Below are 23,270 nucleotides of genomic sequence, written 5' to 3' on the forward strand. Positions count from 1 at the left end.
CATTCCCCTGCTCAAAGCAGGATCAGCCCCTGCTCAAAGTAGGACCATCCCCGAATTTCATCCGAACCAAGGCTTTGTGTAGCCAGATCTTGAAACCTCGAAGGATGGAGAGTCTACAACTTCTCTGGGTAACTTGCTCCAGTGCCTTATTACCCTCCTGGTGAAAGTTTTTTTTCCCTAATATTTAACTTCACTTCCCTTGTTGCAACTTGAGACCATTGCTCCTTGTTCTGTCATCTGCCGTCACTGGGAACAACCCAGCTCCATCCTTTCTGGAACCACCCTTGAGGTAGTCGAAGGCTGCTGTTCAGTCTCCCCTCAATGTTCTCTTGTCCAAACTAAATAAGCCCAGTTCCCTCTGCCTCTCCTCATAAGTCATGTGCTGTAGCCCCCTCACCATTTTTGTTGCTGTCTGCTGGACTATCTCCAATTTGTCTCCAACCTTTCTGTAGTGGAGGACCCAAAACTGAACACAGTACTCCAGATGTGGCCTCACCAGCGCAGAATAGAGCAGAATCACTTCCCTCAGTCTGCTGGCAATACTCCTACTAATGCAGTCCAGCACGGTGTTAGCCTTCTTAGCAGTCAGTGTGAAAACTATTAATGAAAACAAAGATGCAGCATCAAAACATGAGGGAAGTCTTCTAAGCTGGCATAAGAAGGATGGTGTGTGTGTTTTAGGAACTGAGAGGCCATTTCTCTGGCGTGAAAGAGTCATGTTGAGGCGAGTGTCATCCATGTCCAGCTTTGTGCATGTTAATTAAGGTAGTGAAAAGAATCTTATTACTTCAGTTGCAAAAGGGGTTTCAGATTCCTTTAAAACCCATTTTATGGGATTTCATGGATTGAGAGGTTGATTGGAAAGTTGATTGGAAAGAGTAGAGAGATCTTTTTACTGGAAAAATATAGAGTAGTGCCCCTTACTGCTAGTACTGCTAGTACACACCTTTGCCATGCGCTCTGGATTGGGCATTCAGGCCTGAGCCGATACTGTGAGATGCTAGTTTCCTGACTGAGTATTGCTTTGGGAAGTCCCTTTCATCAGGATTAACATAGAAAAATAAAGAGAAAAGGAGAAATTTAGTACTTGTAGAACCACTTTCTTCATGTTTTTCTGTACAAATTCAGACCCCCTTTCCCTTAAAGAGTTGGCATATGACCAAAGAAAAAAGTAAATAAAAATTTATTGAGCATCAAGTTAAGGAACTTTGCAGTTCATTACAGGTTTATGGTTCATTACTAGTTAATTGCTTGTCCTTTTGATCTTAACTTAAAATTACTGCTTTCTAAATTTCATTTGAGGATTGGGAAATGGCAAGTCTGTTTAATTATACTATGGAAAATTCAATTGTATTGTCTCCACCTACCGGCTGAGACGATTTATACGCTTACGGGGACTGCCATAGAAAAAGCTTGTGTGTGTGTGTGTGTGTGTGTGTGTGTGTGCGCATGTGCGTGCGCGCGAAATTCAGCAAAGCACTTGGACATGTGCTTAACTTTAGGCAGAGGAGTAATCCCATGGAAATTAGGCTACACGATTAAATACTTTACTAATCAGAAAGATAACTAAGTATCAGTGATTTACACACAGTTGGCTCATGAAAACCCTTGCATGGGGGAGAGAACTAGGATTTTGCTTCCTGCGTCTTGACTTGGAGATCAGTGTAGTTTAGTTATACACTTCTGAACATTATAAAGTACAAAACCAGAAAACTTTTACCAGATGTTATATATTCACACAGAGTACACATGCACGCACGCATGCATGCACGCGCATGCTATTAATTCATATTAATTTAATATACTCAATATAATAGTCTCCATATATAATATACTATTTCATAAAACTATATATGCTGAATGTTAAAATTAAAATTATATTAAAATTAAATGTGCTTAATAATAGATGTTATATATGGAAATGAATCACATTTATTAATAAGTGTGTGTGTGTATGTATATGTATATATATATTGTATCCATATGTGTCTATTAACAATACATATAATATTCTAAATATTAATACATTGATACATATTTTACACATGTGCACACACAACACAAACCTTTCAGGAAAACTATTTGCCATGTCTTCATCAAGGAGAAGAAAACTGACCCTTATACAGAACTTCAGCAGACACTTTATCCCAACCTTTGGTTATATGAAAGGATTTGGGGAAAAATTATTGAAATTATTTAATGTCATGATTCCAGGCTGCATTCATATTCCTTTTTAAAATGTGTAATGGATAAGTGTCATGGATAAGGTACTTCTACTTTAAAAATGCAATAAATGAATATGTTTAAAAAATAATTTACAGAATTTCCCAGGAAAATAAGAATTTGTTAACTTGAAATTAATGTGGACTTAGACTTTATGCAGTCATTTCTGAGTTATAGAATCATAGGAAAGTAGGGCTGGAAGGGACCTCATAAGGTCATCTGGTTCAGCGCTGCTCAAGGAAGGATCATCCCTGACTAAACCATCCCAGCCAGCTGTCTATCTTACCCGCTTTTGAAAACTTCCAAGGGTGGACATTTCACGGATTCTCTAGATAGGGTAGCCTGTTCCAGTGCTTGACCACCCTCATGATCAGAAATTTTCTCCTAATCCTCCAATCTCAGTTTCCTCTGCTGCAGCTTGAGGCCATTGCTTTCATCTGCAGGACTGCTTAAAAAGTTCTGGTGAGCTGTCAAGGGCTGCATGGGTAGTCCTGCTCCTTGACAACTGCCCCACCACCTGGTTGCCTTTGGGACCAGAAGTCCCACCCCTAATCTGTGACCTTTGCCATTGAAAGTCCCTCCCATTGCCGCCCCTCCCCCCCCCAGTACTCCTTTTGGGAAGGTGAGTTGCCATCTTAGAACCAGAAAAAAAACAAATCATACACTAGAAGTCAAAAACCTACTATAACATATTTTAATTTTATTACAAAAAATACTTGTCATGATTTGTTTGTGTATAGAAGGGATTGTATAATAACTCAAAAATAAAGTCTCATTCTTTTATGGTGTGTCTGTGTGTATGGTGGGGTGTGTGTGGGGGGGGCTTGTGAGGGGTTGTGGCTGTGTGGGGGGCATAGGGTATGTTAGGGTGTGCGTACATGTTGTGATTGTGGGGGCAGGATGTGTGCGTGAGGGACGATGAAGGGTGCGGGGACCCCCTCATGGTACAGCCCGTACTGCTGGCAGCAACAGCAGGTGGGGGTGTGTGGTCAGGGAGTGCATGCCCGGCACAGGCACTGGCACCCGGTGGGGCACAGCCAGCCAGTCCTGTATGCAGAGGGGAGGGGTGTAGTCTATCCTACTTCCTCTATTATAGGGGCTTTGCACCCCATGCCTGCAGCTCCTGCACTTGCACCAGGGAAGCCGCTCTCTGGACTCTGCAGGGAAGCAAGGGGTGGGTCTTTCTCCACTCCTGGCGGAGTCTGTGAACCTGTGCAGAAGGGGGCGGGGAAGGCAACTGGCTCTAGCGCGGGGCTTCCCCCAGTGTGAGTGAGGGAGCTCCAGGTGCGCAGCATGGAGTGGTCAGGCAGGCAGGCTGCACTCTTCACTTCCCTATACAGCACTGGCCAGAGCATCATCCTACTGGGTGCCAGTGCCTGCACCAGGCACAAGCTCTCTGAGCCTCCCTACCTGCTGTTGCTGCTGGCAGTGGGGGCTGTGCACCATGTGGGGGAGCATGTGGGAGGGGGGTCCCTGCACCCCCCACCTTCCACGCTCTCTCTCACCCACACCCTGCCCAGCTGAGCTTTGTGCTCCTGCCGTCCTCCTGGGTGTTGTCTCCTTGCTGCACTCCATGCTTCTACCTGCTGCAGCTCCACCCCCATCCCCCTGCCCGCCCCACCCTGGCACCATCCCTGACTCTTCTGTACCTGCTGCCTTGAGTGAGCTGCAAGCCAAGCACGTTTCAATGGGGCGGCTGCAGCAGGATCTGCACCTAGAAGCTGCTTGCTGGCTGGGCCAGGCCCTTCCACGCAAGAGGGTTGGGCAAAGTTGGGGAGTGCCACAGGCTGGATGAAAATGCCTAGTGGGCCCGATCTGGCCTGTGGGCCATATTTTGCCCACCCCTGTTCTAGTCCTGTCCCCTGCAGCCACAGAGAAAATCCCATTTCCATCCTCAGTATAACTGTCCATTAGTATTTGGAGACTGTTATCATATCCCGCCCCCTCTTAGACTTCTTTTCTCCAGACTAAATAACCCAAGTTCTTTCAGCCTTTTTTTGTAAGTCTTGCCTTCTAGGCTCCTAATAACTTTTGTTGCTCTGCTAGACTCTTCCCAAACTATCCACAATCTTCTTGAAGTGTGGAGCCCAAAACTGGACAGGTGAGGCCTCACCAATCCTGAATAGAGCAGAAGAATAGTTTTCTTTTTATTTGCAAATAATACTCCCATTAATACAGCCCAATATGCTGATGTTGTTTTTTGCAAAAAAAAACCCAAACAAAAAAACCCAAACAAAAAAAAACAAAAAAAAACAAGGCACACTGTTGGCTCGTACTTAGCTTATGATCTACTGTAACCCTATGTCCTTTTCTGCGGTACTTCAGTGTGGCCAGTCATTCCCTAGTCTGTATTTGTGCATGTAGTTATTTCATTGCTAGTTTAGGTTTTTCCTCTTGTCCTTGTTGAATCGTATCTGATTGAGTGCGGACCATTTTTCAAGTCTGTCCAGGTCATTCTGTATCCTAACCCTTCACAGTGTCTGCAACTCAAGCCACCTTTGTGTCATTCGCAAATTTCCTAAGCATGCACTTGATCCTATCATTCAAATAATTAATGAAGATGTTAATGCTGTACCCAGGACAGACTCCATCGGAGCACCACCTGATACCTCCTCTCAAGTATAGACTGAGCTATTAAGGACCAGGCATCCTGGTTTTCCCTAATAAAAAAAATTCTCTGACTTAAAAACCCCAAAATCTGCTATTAAAATGAAGTGCTATGATATACACTAAAAGCTCTGTTATCTGGTAACCCCCGGGAATGGGGGATGCCGGATAACAAAATATGCCGGTTAATTGAGTGGCCTGAACAGGTGTCCTTGCCTGTTGGGGCCACTGCTTCTCCTGCCGTGTCTGGAGTGTCACTGCCCCTCCTGCAGCATTGCTGACCCTCCCAGGGCATAGCGGGCCCTGCGGGACAGGGAGGTGGGCCCCATGCAGCTTGCTATGCCTTGGGCTGTGGGGGCTCAGCAGCGCAAACTGCTTTGATATATTTATAATTTTAAAGTAATTTGGAAACCTATCAGTGCCTCAGTCACTACAGTAAAATAAATTCTAAGAACCTAGAGAACCAAATTTGGTATTTGATTTTGGGTTTTTTGTCATGGAAAATCAGAGCTCCCCCTGCGTCCCTAGCTTACCAGGATACAGGTCCACACCCCTCACCTCCAAGTCACAGCCTCCCAGCCCTGCTGGTGCCCCTCAGTCCCTACACACAGCCCCTCCCGGCCCTGCTGGTGCCACACCCTCCCCACCACAGCCCCCTGGCCCTGCTGGTGCCCCTCCCACCCGCAGCCCCTCAGCTGCACCAGCCCTGCTGGAGGGGGGCCCCAGCTGCCAGGGCTATGAGATCAGAGACCTGGGTCCTCAGCCCCCTGCCCGCCGCAGCAGCACCCAAACCCCGGCTGCCTGTGGCCTGAGTGGGGAGCCTGGCAGAATAAAGCCTGTGTGGGGGCAGGTGCAGGCTGCCTGCTGTGAGTTCAGGCTCCCTGCCCTGTTGCCCTCATCTAGGGCCTCCACAGCCTGGTGGGTGGGATCTGGCGTGGTGGGGGGGCAGAGTGAGGCCAAGCAGGGAAGCTTGCTGCCACCACTGAGTCCTGTGCTGCCCTGGCAACCCATTGCCTGCCCTACCTGGAGCAGTGGGGGCAGTGGTGTGGGGTTATGCCCTTCTCTGCTCGGGGCCGGGCAGGTGGTGCATTGTCAGGGCAACATGGGGCTCACAGCAGCGGTAGCGAACTTTCCTGCTCTGCCCTGTTGTGCCAGGTCCTGCCCACCAGGCTGCAGAGGTCTCAGAGCAGGGCAGGGAGCCCGAGTCCTCAGCAGGCAGCCTGCACCCACCCCCACCTTGTACATAAATCTGGAGAGTACGTGCCCCCTCTTCCCCCACTTCCCTCGGGAGTGCGTGCAGTGGTGGGGTGGAGTCAGCTCCACCCCACCCTCGGAAGAGCCACCTGCCCCACTCCTTACTGGGGCCCTGCTGCTGCTCATTGCGGCCCTGGGCCCCACGCCCCACCTGGCTGGACAGCAGCCTCAGCCCTATCCAACTCCCTCCCTCCCTCCCTACGGGGGCTTCAGTCCCCCTCCTCCTCCCCCCCCCGATTTTACCTGCAGGAGCTGGTTTCCGGACTGCCTGACAGCCATGTGCATGTACATGGTGCCCCCTGCCTGAACGCCCTTCTCCTGCTCCCCCCTGCCCCTTGCAGGCTGGATCTCTGCCAGCCTGTAGAGAGCTCTTTGCAAAAGAGCAAAATCATCATAGAAGGAAATCAGGTGGCTTGGGCATGACTTACTCTTGGAGAGTCCACGCTGGCTGTTCCTGATCACCTTGTTCTCCTGTAGGTGCCTCACAATAGATTCTTTGAGGACGTGCTACGTGATTTTCCAGACATGGAGGTCAGTCTGACTGGTTTATAGTTCCCAGTATCCTCATCCTTTCTTTTTGTAAAGATGGGCACTATATTTGCCCCTTTTCCAGTCATTTAAGAGCTCACCAAATCTTTATGAGTTCTCATAGGATAGCCAATAGCTCTGAAATTACTTCAGCCAATTTCATCCATACTCTAAGGTGTATCTCATCTGGCCCTGCCAACTTGAAAACATCAGGCATTTCTAAGTAATTCCTAACCTGTTCTGCCATTACTCTTGACTTGATCTTCTTCCTCATCTTTGCTGCCAACTGCACTTGTCATCTGATAGCTACCCCATTTGTGGAAACTGAAGTAAAAAAGGCATTAATTACTTCAGCTTTCTCTGCATCATCCATAACTTCCATAATCGTAATGGACTGATGGTTTGTCCGGTCTTTCTCTTTCTTTTGATATACTTGTAGAATCCCTTTTTATTGCCTTTTAAGTCCTGTGCCAGCTGTGTTTCCAGTTGTGCCTTCTATTTTTCTCTCTGCACACATGTGCAATATTCTAATACAGTTGTTTTTAATTTTTTTTTTATTTGTAGACCCTAAAATAATTTGACTGGATGTGCAGACCCCTTTGAATTGTAAGTGAGTATTCACATACTTTTTATTGAGCAGTCATCTTTCGCGGACCCCTTAGACATAGTCTGAGGATCCCTGGGGGTCTGCAGATCACAGGTTGAGAGCCACTGCTCTAATAGTCTTCCCTAGCGTATGAACTTTTGAAAAAGAGAAAATTATTTTACTCCAAAGAGATATATACTTTAATTTGAGCATCAAACATGACATGAGGAGTAGTAACTGTCTGGTAGAATTTGTTTTTAAAGAAACAATATGCTGAAAGGTCATGGAAGTTAGTGGCAAAGTTCACATAAACTCCAGTGGTGTAGGGTCAAGACCTGTGTATGCAATAACAAAGTAAAATACTTTTACTGATATATTTACATGCCAAGAACTTGGATAATAGTGCAGTTTGGTGGTTTGTACATTTTAGTAACTTCAAATGGTTCCGGGGAGTTTTAGATTAAAATAAGGGGAGTTGGGTAGTCTAGTATCCTCAGTCTTGCAAATCTGAGAATTATGGATTTTTTGTACTTCTAGTTTTCAGAAGATATAATCCAGCAGCCAACAGAATGTGAGTCTCCCCAGGAGGCAGAATTAGATCAAATGCACGTGATTTAATTTGGACAGGAAATGTAGAGAACAGGGAAAACGGTAATGGAAAGAACTTCCAGTTTTTGGATAGTTGGTGGTGAATGCATCATGAGGCAATAGACTTGATTGACTGCTTCATGCATTACTCTGCAAAAAAGAGCTGGGAGGAACTCAGTCTCTCATGGATGTGAGCCAACTGTTGTGTAGGGAAAGAGGAGCATGGCTGTTGTTATGTCTAAGGACAAACGGAAGGCACAGGTAAGTGCAGTTGCAGCTAAGGCCCTGGTTAAAATTGTATGAAATGGAGGCATGGTTGAAATTTGAAATACTCAAGCATTATTCATTGGTGGGGTGGCCAGGATTCCAGCTAAATTTGAGATTACAGAACGTGGGTGGAAATAGTCCAAGATACACAGTCATACCCATGAAGCTGCAACCAGTAAGAGAATGCCCTCCTTAGAGGTTGTACTGAGACTTTTGAGCTCATATATTCTGGTCCCGCCAGCAAGGGACCTTGCAACCTCCATGGAAGTGGGGCAGAGAGAGATCTGATTCTGGTAAAGAAGCATTGGGCTATACTGAACAGAAGAAACCATTTTGTCATATGCACACAGCTCAGAGATAGAGACAGAACCCTGGAGAGAGCAGGCTGTGAATCCTTTCCACACCTGACATTGAGTAACTGAAACCTAGGAGTTACTGAATGAGTAAGACTAGGTAATGGCTCACTTGGATATAGTTCATTTAGCAGTTCTTTTGACATTGCAAGCTGGTGGGTAGGCTAGGATTTTCTCAAGGAAATTAAATACAGAGGACTTCCCATTTGTGCCCCAACTGAGCAGTCCTGTTTGAACAATAGAGCTAGTATCTCTACTCATTGTTAACAAGTAGAATTTGGGGGATGGGCAGGAAGGCTGAGCCATCCAAGAAGATTTGATACCTTTTTAGACTTGAGGCATCCCTTGGAATATGCCAGTTTTTAGCTTTCACTCATTTTTTTGATTACGGAATTCTTCTGAATGTGGAAAGACTACAATAGGTAAGAATGTTTTTGATACTAAATACATTCACCTGAAATCTCTGGATCTATCTTATGAATCTTGTGTGGAAGTTAGAAGTGCACTGATATTTTGGTCCATATTGGATCGACACTGATAAAAGGAAAATTGACATTATCTGCAATGGGGTTTTTTTGGCTTGTGTAGCTGATAATGTCATTGATTAAATACTGCGTGCATACACGCAATCGCAACGTGCAAGTGGCTGGGAATGCAGCCGGGCAGCTTGGAGAGCAGCATCCTGCCAGTAATTCTGTGTGGGGGAAAGGGCGTGGGGGGCAGATTGAGCCCCCCCATGGTGAGGGAGGGAGTGGGGCTGGGGCAGAGGCAGGCAAGGCACTGCCCAGCCTAGATGGGGTGTGGGATGGAGCCATGGGCGGCTCGTCCAGGGGACATGGTGGTTGGGGAGCAAGGGGCAGTTCCCCGCTGCTGTGTACATCCTTGGGGGAGACATGGGGAGCTCATGCTCCCTGGATTTATGTATAGGGTGAGGGTGGGCTGCCTGCTGCGGGCTGAGATCCAAGGACTGCGCTGGCCTCTTCCCAGTTGGGGTGGGGAGGCTGGGCCCGGGCTGCGCTTGTGGTGGGTGGCAGTGGTGCTGGGCGGAGTGGCTATGGGGTGGGCTACAGCCACCCCAAAATTTTTCATAGCCTGAAGTTCTGAAGTTAATTGACTCCTTCAGGGATGCCTGAATAGAAATGGTGCTTCTGCCCTACAGTTGGTTTTAATCTTCAGGTGAAGAAGGAATCAAACTGTACCATTGCATTTCCCTTGGATTTATCTCTGCTGTGGAGCGAAAGGGTGGAAACCTGTTTCCCAGGATAAGAACCGTGGTGGGAGAACCTCACAGCCCTGGGGAAACGACTCAAAAAGTCCTGGGATGAAAAAAAGCTTACTGGCTGCAGGAACGATGGCAGAGAGCTGGCAGCTAGGAGAGAAACCTCCCATGCACTTTGCCATCCAGTTACCTATGTGGCTGGGACCGGTGCAAGGTGGTGATGTCAGCTGGCAGCACCGGATGGGAAATTTAAAAGCCAGCTGTTGGGGAGAAGAAAGAGGGCACCAGCTGGAAAGTGGCTGGGAGCTTCCGGCTGGCACCACTGGCACTGGCTCCAAACAGGGACCCAGGACAAACTCCCAATGGGGAGTCTACTTGGCGATGGAGTGACACCCGGTGTTGAACCCAGAGGGGATGCCTAGGGAATAGCTGTCAACACACACAGGATGAGTGAGTCAGGAGGGGAGAGCATTACCTCCCCATCCCTTTTCAGTTTGTTTAGATTCTGGTGGAAGTTTTCATTGTCCTGAGGTCAGAGCACAGGCCCAGGGGATGTGTCCAGGGCTGAGAGATCAGGGGCCCTCGGGAAGTAGCACAGACAGCCTACTAGTCAGGCTGGGCTGGAAGGGACATGGCTCCAGAAAAGAGGAGTGACCCTCTTGGTCCATTAAGGATCAGACAGGCCAAGTCCAGCCAAAGTGACTCATGTTCACTAGTCAGTCCACAACTAGAACCAGTGGGCAGGACGAGAACACGTTGTGGGGCCAGATTGGGGTAACATCACAAAGGCCACCAGCTGAGAAATTCAGGAACATCTACCCCATGGTCAAGTCCATCAGGTTGGTGCATGGAAGGGGTGTAGGGGAGGTGGAGACTCAAGGCTGTCTGCTGATGGCACCTCCAAGCAAGGACCAACTAGAAGGGAACCTCCTGCACTAGAACAGAAGACCTAGATGTGATGGGCAAGTGTTGGGGGCTTCCCTTGGGAGGTGATGTACGGTTGACGTGGGTGCCCGAGGAAGATCTCAACTGAGGCAGGACCACCTGAGTGGGAGCGCCTACTCGAATCTAGATGTAAACAATCCCCATGTTCAAATCTCAAAGTTTTTAATAGTGTTAGCTGTCTATTTAGTAAGGGAGGGGTTGCCAACCGGGGACCACCCACCCAGCCGGACACGGGGGTCGGGGGAAGCTTGCATGCGGTGGCTACTGCTGCTCCACGTCTGGCTGCATACCATCCTGGCCTTACTTTCCCCCCCTTGGCGGCTGGGGATACACTGCTCTGTGTCTGGCCACCAGGGGGTACAATGATTCAAAAAAGGTTGAAAACTCCTGTAGGAATGGATTCAGCAAAGAAAGATTTGTTTGCAGAATTTAGAGATCTGTAGTGATAGGGGAGAGATTCAGTACCCAAACTTATACAGAATGGAAAAAAATAATTAATATTATGTACAGACATTCAGTTTGTACTAGGAGAATCACTGTTCTCTTGGTAGAAGCCAGAGGTGTACAGATATTCAGGCTTTTTCTTCTGGAACAAAAATGGTTGTTTTGGGAGAGAAAAAAACACAGAACACCCAGGATAAAGTCAGTCCTGGGAGAGTTTCTCCTGGGAGGCTGAATGTCCATATGCTTTCTCTCAGCTTAACTCCTCCTGGGGACCAGGAAGAATAGAGCCAGGGAAAAGGCTTGCATGCCTTCCTGAGACCAGGGTCACCCTGGTCTGGAGGAGGCATGGGAGCAACTGCTTTGGCCCATCCTGCAGACCTGGTGGGGAGGGAGGTCCTGCTTCTTGTGCCCGAGTTTCTGGCGTGGGAAGCTTTGCCATGCAGCTCCCTCTGCTTGGCTGCTGGGTACTGGAAGCCAAGTGGCAGGGAGTAGCTCAGTCCTGTGGCTGCTTCTTACACCACAGTTCTCAGTGTGAAAAGCAGGCAGGGAGGTTTCCCTGCTGTTTCTTGTGTTCTGCTCCTGGGTACCAGGAGCCAAGCACATGGAGCAGCTCTGTCCCCTTCTGCCTTCCTCTGATAGTTATTCATTTGAATAGCTTTTTGTACGCTCTATTTTCTGGATAAGTTTTTGGAAGGATTTGATCTTGTCAGGATGTATGGTTAGAGCCATGCCTTCAGGCACTCAGTAGTAAACTGAACAAAAATTTGGTATATCACTAAAGTCTTCTTAGGCAGTTTTATTCAAAGGCAACAATAAAGCAAGCAGAGAAATATAGGTTTTTACATAAATGATGTTTTAAAATTAAGTATACACTAGGTTCTTACAGACTTTTTTTCAATATTAACTTCAGGTTTTGAATCCCTCCCTTACCCCCCATTTTATCTTAACACATTGCCACTAGTTTTCCACAGAACTTTTTCAGGGTGCAGTTTATATTTGGAAAGTGTTAGTCTTGTTTTGACATGGAGAGGGCTTTAGGAAAAGAAGGGTCATGATGTGCTGCTGGGGAAGTGTTTTAATTTTTTTTCAAATTGGTTTGGAGATTTTTGGGGTGAGGAGAAAGTTTTGAAAAGTGCGCGAGAGAAGAAATGCTTCTCTTCTCTGTCGGAGGTTTTGTAACTTGTCTGTCTGTTGTTTTTCCTCATATGGAATAGTGCCCCAGTAGTTATTTTATCCCTTTAAGAATAAAAGGGGCTAAACTGGTTGCGTTTTCTTATGTGGTTCTTTTCTGTTCTTACTTTTTGTCACTTGGCAGCATAGGACTTCAGCAGAGGAAGGAAAGAAAGGCTCACATAATTAGATCTTGAAAGAAGACTTTTAGCCAATTTCTTCTTTGTTCTTTTTTTTTAATGATTAAGTCTTAGTCTCTCTTAGTTCTTTCTTGGAGCTTTTAAAAATGTGGGGTCCTGAAATATATGGATCATAAGAAGTTGAGTGTTCTATTATCCTCTTTCTTGAAGGATGTTTTAACTTAGATACCTCTATTAAGGCTGGCAAAAACAAAGGTCAGACTTCAAACTTGAGTACCTAGATTTAGCATATACATCTTTAGATGCAAATAAAAGTCACCCTATTTCAGAGATGCTAATTTCCTGCAACTCATTGCTCAGTACCGGTGATCCATTGATGTATTGTGTATTCCTTACTCACATAGACCACTTGATCATTCAAATAATCCTGTTGAAACCAGTGCATTCACTGTCAGAAATGTTTGTCAAGGTGAACGAGGGTCCACACGCAGGCTTTAAAGGTTATACTTTTTATCTGCATTTCCAAATAGGTTTTGATTTAGATGGCATTCATAGCTTTAGAGACCACTTGAAAATACTGGTCAATAGCTCTATCTCTGACTGTGCTCTGGTTACATTGGATCAAACAACTGTTGTAAGCTTTTGCTTTGGATCTTTAATTGAATGTTTATTTTGTATGTGTATAAAAGATTAATTTCAATTTGTCTTGTTTTATAGGTACTTGTGCTGGGAAAGGATCTACCAGTAATACTATAACTGTGTCCTATACTGCCTTCATTAAGAATGGATAGAGAGGATTATCAGAAGACTGATGAAGTGGATGAGAGTTTACAAAATGAACAAACAGTGTCTTTGAGAAATACATCAGTAGAAAATGTGGAAGGTGATTCCTTATCTAACCAGAAAACAGGTCCCTTATTAAGTGAAGTGCATAGAAACCTTAAGAAGATAGAAGAAGAGAATGGTACAAACAAAAGGGCATCATCAGAATTGACAAGACCAGACAGTACTGAAGGGAACCAATCTGAAAATGAACCCATCTCAAAAAGAATAAAGCTGAATTTTTCCAAACATGTTCAAGCAGATGAAGGCAAATCACACAAACTCACAATTAAACAGGAGTCAATTGCAGAAACAGGTAGTAAAACAGATGGAACTATAAAGAAGGCAGCTGTAGTGGGCTGTCTCAGTGGTGAGACTTTACTTTCAAATTGCTTGTGCTCACATTGTGACTTCAGTGCTACTGATGAAGCTGCATTGAAAATTCATTTGGAAAATAAACATTCACAAGAGGCTCCATCTTCTTTCCAAGTGGAAAAAATCCGTGTTAGCTGTATGGTTGAAAACATAGACGTTTTTAAATGCAAAACCTGTGATCAGTTTTTTTCGTCTTGCCCTGATCTGGAAAACCATATTCAAGAGAGCCACTCAAAACAACCCAAAGAATATATTTGCCCTCACTGCACTTATGAAGCAGAATATAATTCAGCTTTACAAACACATGTCAGGCAAGCTCATGGACAATCCAGAATCTTCTGTTGTGATCTCTGCGGTTTTCAGTGTGTCGAGGAGAAGCTCTTACAGTCTCATTTTCTTGGCAAGACGCACCTCCGGCGTCAAAATCTTGCTGCACGAGGAGGATTCGTACAAATATTGACAAAAAAATCCTTTAATAAAAAACAGTATTCAGCAGTCAAAGAGAAGAATGTGAGAGCAAAACCGGGGACCAATAAATCAAGGACAAGAACTGCTGATTCAAAAGAATTAAGAAATGCTCGCAATAAACTGAAGTACTCAAAAGTAAGCTTTTCTAAACAAAGTGATGGCAACGAACTTTTTGCCGAAATGATACCTTCTAAAAATATTACCACTGAAAATACAGAGACTGTTACAGAGGAAAAAGTATTTTCCCTCAGCGCAGAAGGAAATCATGATGTCTCAACTCAAAAGAGAGAAATATCAGGGTCCTCAGAAGACAAACTGGACCAAACAGAACATACTAATAGTACCAAAAAGATAACTAGCATTTTAAATACAGGGCAGTTTGATAGAACAGAGTATAAAAGAAGCATTTTATCATTAAGACCGTCTTTCAAGAGAAGTACCTCTTTCAGATTAAAAAGGCAGGTTAAAAGAAGATATAATTTATTAGGTATTAATAAAAAAGGAAAACCTGACTCTCATACAATCCATATGAAAGACGATTACAGTATACAGCATAAACCAGGCAATGTAATACCCAAATCTTCTAAAGAATTAGAATCGGATAGCAGTCAATATAAGGCTACCTCAGAAACACAGGATCTTACTAAAGATAGGACAAACATGTGCTCTTCCGGTACTGTAGAAACTGAGGATCCTCAGATGAAACTCTTGGTTGGCCATGGTGTTCTACACACTTGTACTTACTGTGGTCAGGATTTTCAGAACAGAAAAAGTTTAGAAATTCATGTTATAAGCCATTCAACTAAGGAAATGCTGTTTCAATGTCAGATGTGTAGCCACTCATCTTTAATCAGGGAGGACATGGAGCAACACTGTCAAAGCAATAAACATCAAATGAAGGATTTCAGCTTTAATTGTCAGGTCTGTTCGTTCCCTTGTTTGAGTGACATAAGCCTTAGAAGCCACATGAATGAAGAGCATAACATGCCCCATAATTGTTCTATTTGTCATCTATATTTTCTAACCGAGGAAGAACTGATAGAGCATAAAACATCTGAGAAGCATGTTTGTTTGTTAGCTCAACAAAATACTTCTCCACCAACTAACAGTGATTTATCTTTGCAAACTGTAGCTTATGCTATTTCAGAATCAAATGATAGCCTTCAAAAAGTTGGAGATGAAATAGAAGTGAAGAGGCAGGAAGAGGCTCCAAAGCCATCTGTGGTAAATCAGGGAAATGAGCTAAAGCACTCAGTTTTGAGCAAAACCCAGTTTCAATGTAAAAAGTGTTTTTATAAAACAAGATCCTCCACTGTTCTTACAAGACACATAAAACTTCGGCATGCACAAGGATATCATTTTCTTTGCAAAGCGTGTAACCTTTATTCCCTGAGCAAAGAAGGAATGGAAAAACATATTAAAAGAAGCAAGCACCTTGAAAATGCCAGAAAAAATAATATTGGTTTACGTTTTGAGGAGTGTATTGAAAAGGTATATGTAGGTGCAAGTGACATTAAAAGAATAATGGAGCCTTCCCTTTCTGGGAATGTGAATTCTGAATTAGATAAAAGCATACAAATACCATCCTCTACTTTAGAGAGCATATCGACCATTAAAGACTTAGTTCCATCTGGTGAAATTACTGAAAGTGAAATAATTTTGGCCCATGCACCAAAGAAAGGGAGACCGAAAGGCACCAGCTCTAGGACGTGCATCCATTGTGGTCTTCTGGCCTCCAGCGTGACAAACCTGACTGTTCATGTTAGACGAAAACACAGTCACCAGTACAGCTATTTGTGTAAAGTCTGCAATTATTATACTGTAACCAAAGGAGATATGGAGCGTCATTGTGCCACCAAGAAACATAAAGGCCGGGTTGAAATAGAAGCAAATGGTAAACAAAATCCAAAGATAATTGCTTGTCCAGAATTAGGTACTCTTGACTCTAGTAGCAAAAAGATCAGCAGTCTTATGGGTGTTTTGAATGACAGTGTTGAGGATGGTAGCCAGTCATCAGATTTGGATACTTCCATCTTGGAAAATCAGGAAGACAACCAGCGAAATACTTCTGTTGAAGTAGAAGTCGAAAATGTACTTCAGTTAGCAGATCTAGAATATACTAAGAACTCTGTAAATTTAAAACGGCACATACTTATGGAACCAAATAATGCTACCCGAGATTGTGACCCATGTTTTCAGAGAAGAATGTTGGTTATGAATGATAACAAATGTGGACACTGCAACTTTATTGCTCATTCTTCTTCTTCTCTAGAATTACATGTAAAACGGAAGCATACCAAGGAATTTGAATACTATTGCATGGCTTGTGACTACTATGCAGTTACTCGCAGAGAGATGTCTAGACATGCAGCAACAGAGAAGCATAAAATTAAAAGAGAATCTTATGTTTGCTCTTCATCTGGAGAGGAAGTAGATACAACAAATGTTGCCAAAGAAACCAACTGTACGTCTCATGAGGAGGATCAACAAGATGCAGAACAATTTCAAACAATCTTAGGGGAAACAAAATATGCCAACAGTGGTAAAACACATGAGGATCAAGTGGAGAAAAATGTATCTGATTGTTCTGCCTTAAATGAAAACACATCTTCAGAAATTTCTAAAGAAAATGATGCCTGCAAAACAATAGAAGATGAGATTGAGGAGGAATCTGATCAAGAAAGTACAAATCTCATTTCTGAAGTCTTTCCACAAACTCCTAAAAAAGATGAAGTTGCTAGATTTGATGAACTGATACCACTTAAAGAGGCAGACCGTTGTGGTTTGCAGGAAAGTAGGCATGACCAAGACCTACTTAATGCAGATTTCCAGTGCACTACAGCAAATCAAAATGTGTCAAATGATAGTGATGCCCCAAATTTGAATTTCAAAGGAAGTGGGAAAAGCTTGGGAGGAAATGGAGAAAATATTGAAAAAGTAGATGAAAATACTGAAGTTTTTGAAGAAAGATTGCTAACAGAAAGTACTCCAATTGAGCCAAGTCTTCCAGAAACATGTGATGTAGTAGATCAGTCAAACCTTGATAGAAACACTGAGGAAGCAGTACAAAGTATACATAGTTTAGAGGATGACAGAAGTTTCCAAGGGGTTCCTGCTGTGGAGGAGGAAGCTCTTATGGAAGCACAACGTGAAGCAGAAATCACTATAAATAACAACATTTGGGAGGCAGATGGCTCAACAGCTGAGAGTATGCAAGAAACTAGTAGTGAAGCTTTGGTAACTGTTATCAGTTCTGATGATAAAGGAAAGGCAATGCAGAACATTGACCAGTTTGATGCTTCTATAGTGCGGCTAAAAAGTCATCAAGATGGTGAGTCCACTGACCACTCTGATGAAGGACAGGTATCAGGTGGAGTGAAAGTTAATGAGCTAATTGTGAAAACAGACAGCTCACAAGCTGGTGGGAAAAAGAAGAAATGTGAAGGTAATTCCACTGGAGAATCAACACGTATTCGTTGTGATGACTGTGGTTTTTTAGCAGATGGTTTAAGTGGACTGAATGTTCACATAGCCATGAAACATCCTTCAAAAGAGAAACATTTTCACTGTTTACTCTGTGGAAAATCATTTTACACAGAAAGTAATCTTCACCAACATTTGGCTAGTGCTGGTCACATGAGAAATGAACAGGCAAGTGTGGAAGAGCTACCCGAAGGAGGCGCCACCTTTAAATGTGTTAAGTGCACAGAGCCTTTTGATTCTGAACAGAATTTGTTTCTCCATATTAAAGAGCAACATGAAGAATTATTGCGGGAGGTGAATAAGTACATTGTGGAAGACACTGAGCAAATCAACAGAGAAAGAGAGGAAAATCAAGGCAATGTCTGCAAATATTGTGGGAAGATGTGTAGAAGTAGCAATTCTATGGCTTTTCTTGCTCATATTCGTACTCATACAGGTATGTAAGCCTAAACATTTTGAGCAAATTCTTCAAACAAAAGTGAATTACAACTTCAGCTTCCTCTGCTTCTACCATACTTTTGCTTGCTAACCTCGTTAGTATTCCAAGTCCTCCAGAACTCATATAGCCTTCAGAGTGTGCATTGCTTGATGAGCCATTGATGAAATTAAAAATTATGTTAAGTAGCATGACCCATCGTGGTCAAAGGGCAGGAAACTCGAGGGGTTTCTTGTAATTTCCTTAAATATATTTAAGTGTGGTCACTCTATTGCTTTTAACATTCTTATGGATTTCCTTCCCATACTATAGACTGTAAGTATTAATTGGTACTAAAGTTAATACTGTGGAGCACTTTTGGCTTTAGAGAATGCTGTAATTGTTCTTTATAACTTCTCTCCTATAATCCAGACTGTTTACTTTGAAGTCAGAGTTACACATTCACATTTAAAATCTCAAAGTTAGTTACTCGGTGTTATATCATTCCTGAAGAAATAAAAATAATCAGCATTTTGCCGTAGGAAATAAGATATAGAAATTGGAGTTGGTCAGCCTTCTTAGAAGGTGATATGCGGTGTTGACGTGGTATGCATGGATGCAGGGCCTGATTTAGTTTCTGCGCAAATCGGACTTTTCATTTCTTTTTATGTTTAATTTTGTGAAAAATTTAAAAACATTTTTTGTAGAAAATGCATAAGCTGCAGTTCTAAATTTATGTAAAAATTCACTGCTATGTTTCTATAAACCTGCCATACATTCTTTATTTTAAATAGACAGCTTTTCTAAATCACTGAGCTCTGCTTAGACAAGTGGTGTCTCCATGGTTGAATTTATGAGTGGATTTGAATAATAAATTCACATTTCAATGAACATATTTTCATTAAAACTGTAAGGTTTATTTTACTGTACTTCTAAATAATGGCTTATTATGGAAGCTATAGTTTAAATTCATGCAGTATTTGAAACTTAGTGCATGGTTACAAGGAAGAGAACAAAAAGGTAAGAAACAAGAAACATTATAGAAGGATATTTAATTCTTTGCATAGTACTGTAATAGTTTTGTAAGTTTTCATAGGAGAAAGCAAGACCATGAATGGACATGTTTAAACTTAATCCAGGGAAGCATAGACATTGTCATTCAAACATGTCCACGTACTGCAGCGTAACTAAAGTATTCATTTGGATGACCACTTCATATGCCTAATATTTTCAGTGATTTTTCTTATCCTGTATGTATGTATAATGTATATATTGTAATTTTTCAGCAAACATTTAACTTTTGAATGCAACGCTAAGCCTTCAGAGATGCAGTCATGTTCACATGGTCAGAACAGCTGTATAAGCCCTTAATATGCCCTCTTAAGGCAGATAAAACTGAATAAAACTAAGGGAGAAGATGCTAATGGAGTTCTCTTTAGAATTCTTTATGCAACTGTCTGGTCAAGACATGTTGCTTATAATTGATGTGTCCATTACTTGAATTCTCTTGTAATTATAGTCAATAAGTCTTGTAAATGTGTTAAAGCTCACTAAAAGCATACAAATTCAAGAACAGAGTAAGGCTAATAATTTAAAATAATCAATGTAGGCATTTCAGCACTTAATTTCCCTTGTGTGTTGATAGCTGATCATTCTTAATCCATTAAGATTTATTTAGTCGTTTACAATGCAAAATAGGTTTGCACTGGTCACTTGTGCCATTTGAAAATGTCCACCAGGTTAAGTGCAGAATGTAGTCCATTAGTCTTCCTTGACTATATGTATTAATTGCATTTAAAATCAAGTTAATGTGGATGTGAAAGTGAGGTAACTATCAATATATGACAAAGCAACCCTACTTACATAAGTTACATCATTGATTGTAACATTTAGTAAAAGTTAGCATACTTTTTAACAGCTTGCATAGGTCTTATCACCAAGCGTATTTTTATTGTGCTTTAGATTGGTCCTAAATGTACAAAACAGCAGGCTTCTGGGAATAGATTGCAAGTCTGCCATTTCATTTTGCAAGTCATTTTTTTGTGGGGGGAGCTACAGAACAGGATTTCATCATTCCTCCTAGCATCTTAAAATGAATTGCTTTTCTCATACTTTGCTTATGCACATTAAATAGTAATGCTGGGATTTTTATTAATAGTTAACTGGAAGAGGGGTTACTCTTCCAATCCCTATTTTTTCATATTTGTGATTTACTGTACAATTCATATAACCTTTCTTTCCCTGTCTTTATCACAATAAAAGCAGTACTATAAGAAATAAAGGGGGTTTTGGCCATTATGAATGGCAATGAGGGGATGAGATCTACAGTACTAATTGTTCTGTACTGCCTTGGAAAATCAGCGGGCCAAAAGGTACAATACTTTTGCTTTTTCCCATCTGTACTGGTGTGACAGCAGGTGTATCATATGGGATGAGCTACTGGTTATTTTCCCATTTTTTACATTTTTTGTTATATTGCGAAATCTTAGTTCAGAATGCAAATGCACATAAATACACAAGCACACTGACATCCCTGTATTTTGGCTGTTTAGATTCATAGTAGTTTTGGTTGTTTTTTGTTTGTTTGTTTTTAGGAGAGGTGATGGAAAAATATCACTAACTATTTCAAGTTGTAGACTATTAGATGATTTTTAAAGTCCTTAAATTTGTTCAAAGAGATTTTCACATAGCAAATGAAAGGGAACGTTATGGTAGAGAGGAGATAACAAGTAAGTCCATCATACATTGACAAGTGAAAATGAGGAAGTATAAAGAGAAACAAAATGAATAGTAGAGGTGGAAGACATTTTAACTTACAATTCATGGAGGTCCCATATGTTTAATTAACAATCAGTATTCTGAAGTAAAATCACCTGCAGCCATGTCATCCTTGTTTGGAATTTCATCTGGTTTCTCTGGCTGAGTAAGGGTAAGCCTGTTTCATGTCCATACCCCCAAAATTCCTAAGTATAGTAGGAAGTGTGATAATAATGTTGTCACTTGTCACTTTGCCTTAAGGCTGAACCACGACTGGGGGTAGTTGTGGAGATGCCATTTTTTGTTGGCTTAAAACTGAGGCTCAAAACATTTCTTGTCACCAAAGATCTATGATATCTTTCACTAAAATGAGAGTTATTAACTCTATTGCTCTAGTGAAATGACAAAAGCATTTGTTGTGGTCTGTCTTCTTACATGTTCTCTGGTTTCAATTGTTTTACATTTCTTGTTTTAACAATACAGTGCTGTTGCTACCCTAGCCCCTTTACTTCCACACTACAAGTTAAAGCTGATGTCATCCATGATTTACTTCAAAGGTACCATTGCCATTTTGGAATAAACTAAGAACCAGGTGGAAAGCCAATAAACGTAGTGTTGTATTTCACGGTGCAAATGAGAAATTTGCATTTGAGGTAAAGGGTATGGCCAAGACAAGATTAGGTTGGACAAAAATTATTTTAAACACCTGTTTGGCAAATATATATATTTTGCCCATTGGTTTAACTTTTATTAATCTAAAGCCTACATATATTTGGTAAAAATCTGTGTATATAGATTTGTTCTACCTAAAAGAACAATCTAGAACTAATTTGAAGTCACCAAATTAAAAGGGAGAGGTACTGTTTTTGTTCCATGTAATAAGTACTGGTGGTAGCCTACCTGTATTTGAATGTTCATAGTATATAAATGGAGATGTTAACGGGCATTCAGCTCTGAATTTGGGAAATTAAAAAAAATAGTCGAGGCCTCAGTGATTTTTAGATGAGAGCAGTCAACAGAGTAATAAATTTATGTACTGTCAGCATGCTGTAGTTAAGACTGGACTGAACTATAGTTTTTTACAAAGGAGCCATGTAAGTGGAAAACAGCAAAGGTCTTGTACTGAGCCCTGCGGGACACCCATGGTAACAGAAAAAGGAACAAATTTACAATTTGATCAGAGAGAGAGAGAGAGAAACCAAAAGAAAATAGGGTTGAATCCATAAAATACTTGAATTCTATGAAATAAAACAGTAGTATAAATACTAGTAGACTTCTTTTATCATATCTGGTTATAGCCTTAATATTATTAATTGTGTAATTAGTTTTGAGGATTGTAAGTTAGAACATCAACTTTAACACTTTCTATTTAATGTGAAGGTAAATTGACTCTCTTCAAATTTATTTTATTTGCATGGCTCACTTTATAGAATGTGCTGTTGATTTGGAATGTCACCAAATTAATGATTAATTTAGCTCTATCGGGATCATTTAAATAAACTGGGGTTTTTCAATGTGATTGATAGAATGTGATTGCTGTTAGCTGCAGTCTCAACCTGCTTTTGACATTTAAACATATAAAGCTGACTAGATATAACCATTCAGGTGCTAAATATATTTTACATCTACTTCTAACAGTAGAAATGGAAGTATTAAGAGATCTGGCTTCATTGTCATTGAACTGTGAAATATTCAACCTTGTCTGCCCGTGCTTAGTACTGTTGACTTTTTTATTTCTGTTAGAAGATTAAAATTAAATGCTTCATTTTTCATCAGCTTTTGGGAATTAAATTGAAATTTAAGACTCTAAAATTTTATACTAAGATCCTCAATTTCAACAAAGTATTCTTGGAGGATATTCTATTTTCAAGGGCACAGCACAAAGGTTCATTGATCAAGTATGATATACTGTAACATTTTTCTTATCAGAGCTCTTTATGTATATTTATTAAAGATCACATATTTCATATTATGCTTAACTGTATTGGAAGAAGTACTTCACAAAACATATACTAAACATATTATGGAAAATATGTGAACATATTGTACTTATTTTTAACTGCAGTTGTATGATTCTGATTTATTGATTTAAGGATTTACTGGTTAGAAAATTGGAAAGTGTTACAGCATACTTTAAAATAAAGTGTCACTGCTGGGTTACCTAGGTACTGACACCTGCCAAATTTAACCATTACATTTCAGTAATAATATAATTTTCTTATACTGACTGGGGAGCTGGTGTTAATTCAGATAAAATATCTGACTTTTCTGACCCAGTAAGTTTAAAAAGAATAGGTTGGTCCTACTTCCTCTGAGAAATAATTTTATAATTCTTTGGTCTGCACTAGGCATTTAATATTAAAGATTGTTCTTGAAATAAATAATAGCCAAAATGTCAATACTTCTGGTTTGCAGAATAATCATAAATTTTTGACCATAAAACAGTCATAAAGGCATAATATTTTATCCACTGTATATTCATACATTGCATGTCATTACAATAGCAAGGTGATGAATCATTCTCTGTATGTGACAGAAAAAATCTGAAATACCAATGGTAGTACAAAATCTATTCAAAGTCAGTGGAATCTAGTAAAATTAAGTGATCTGTTCAAACATGGTTGTT

General features: G+C 41.5%; 1 protein-coding gene across 1 annotated transcript in view; it reads left to right on the forward strand.

The window, feature by feature from the left end:
* The window catches only part of ZNF407 (zinc finger protein 407), a 476,393-nt gene that overhangs the window by 33,025 nt on the left and 420,098 nt on the right, over positions 1–23,270 (forward strand). Inside the window, 1 exon segment of the mRNA XM_006276265.4 lies at positions 13,042–17,908. Within this exon segment, the coding sequence (XP_006276327.2) occupies positions 13,108–17,908 (4,801 nt within the window). The 5' untranslated portion in view covers positions 13,042–13,107.

This window comes from Alligator mississippiensis, chromosome 3 (genome assembly GCF_030867095.1).
Source record: "Alligator mississippiensis isolate rAllMis1 chromosome 3, rAllMis1, whole genome shotgun sequence".
Taxonomy (NCBI): Eukaryota; Metazoa; Chordata; order Crocodylia; family Alligatoridae; genus Alligator; species Alligator mississippiensis.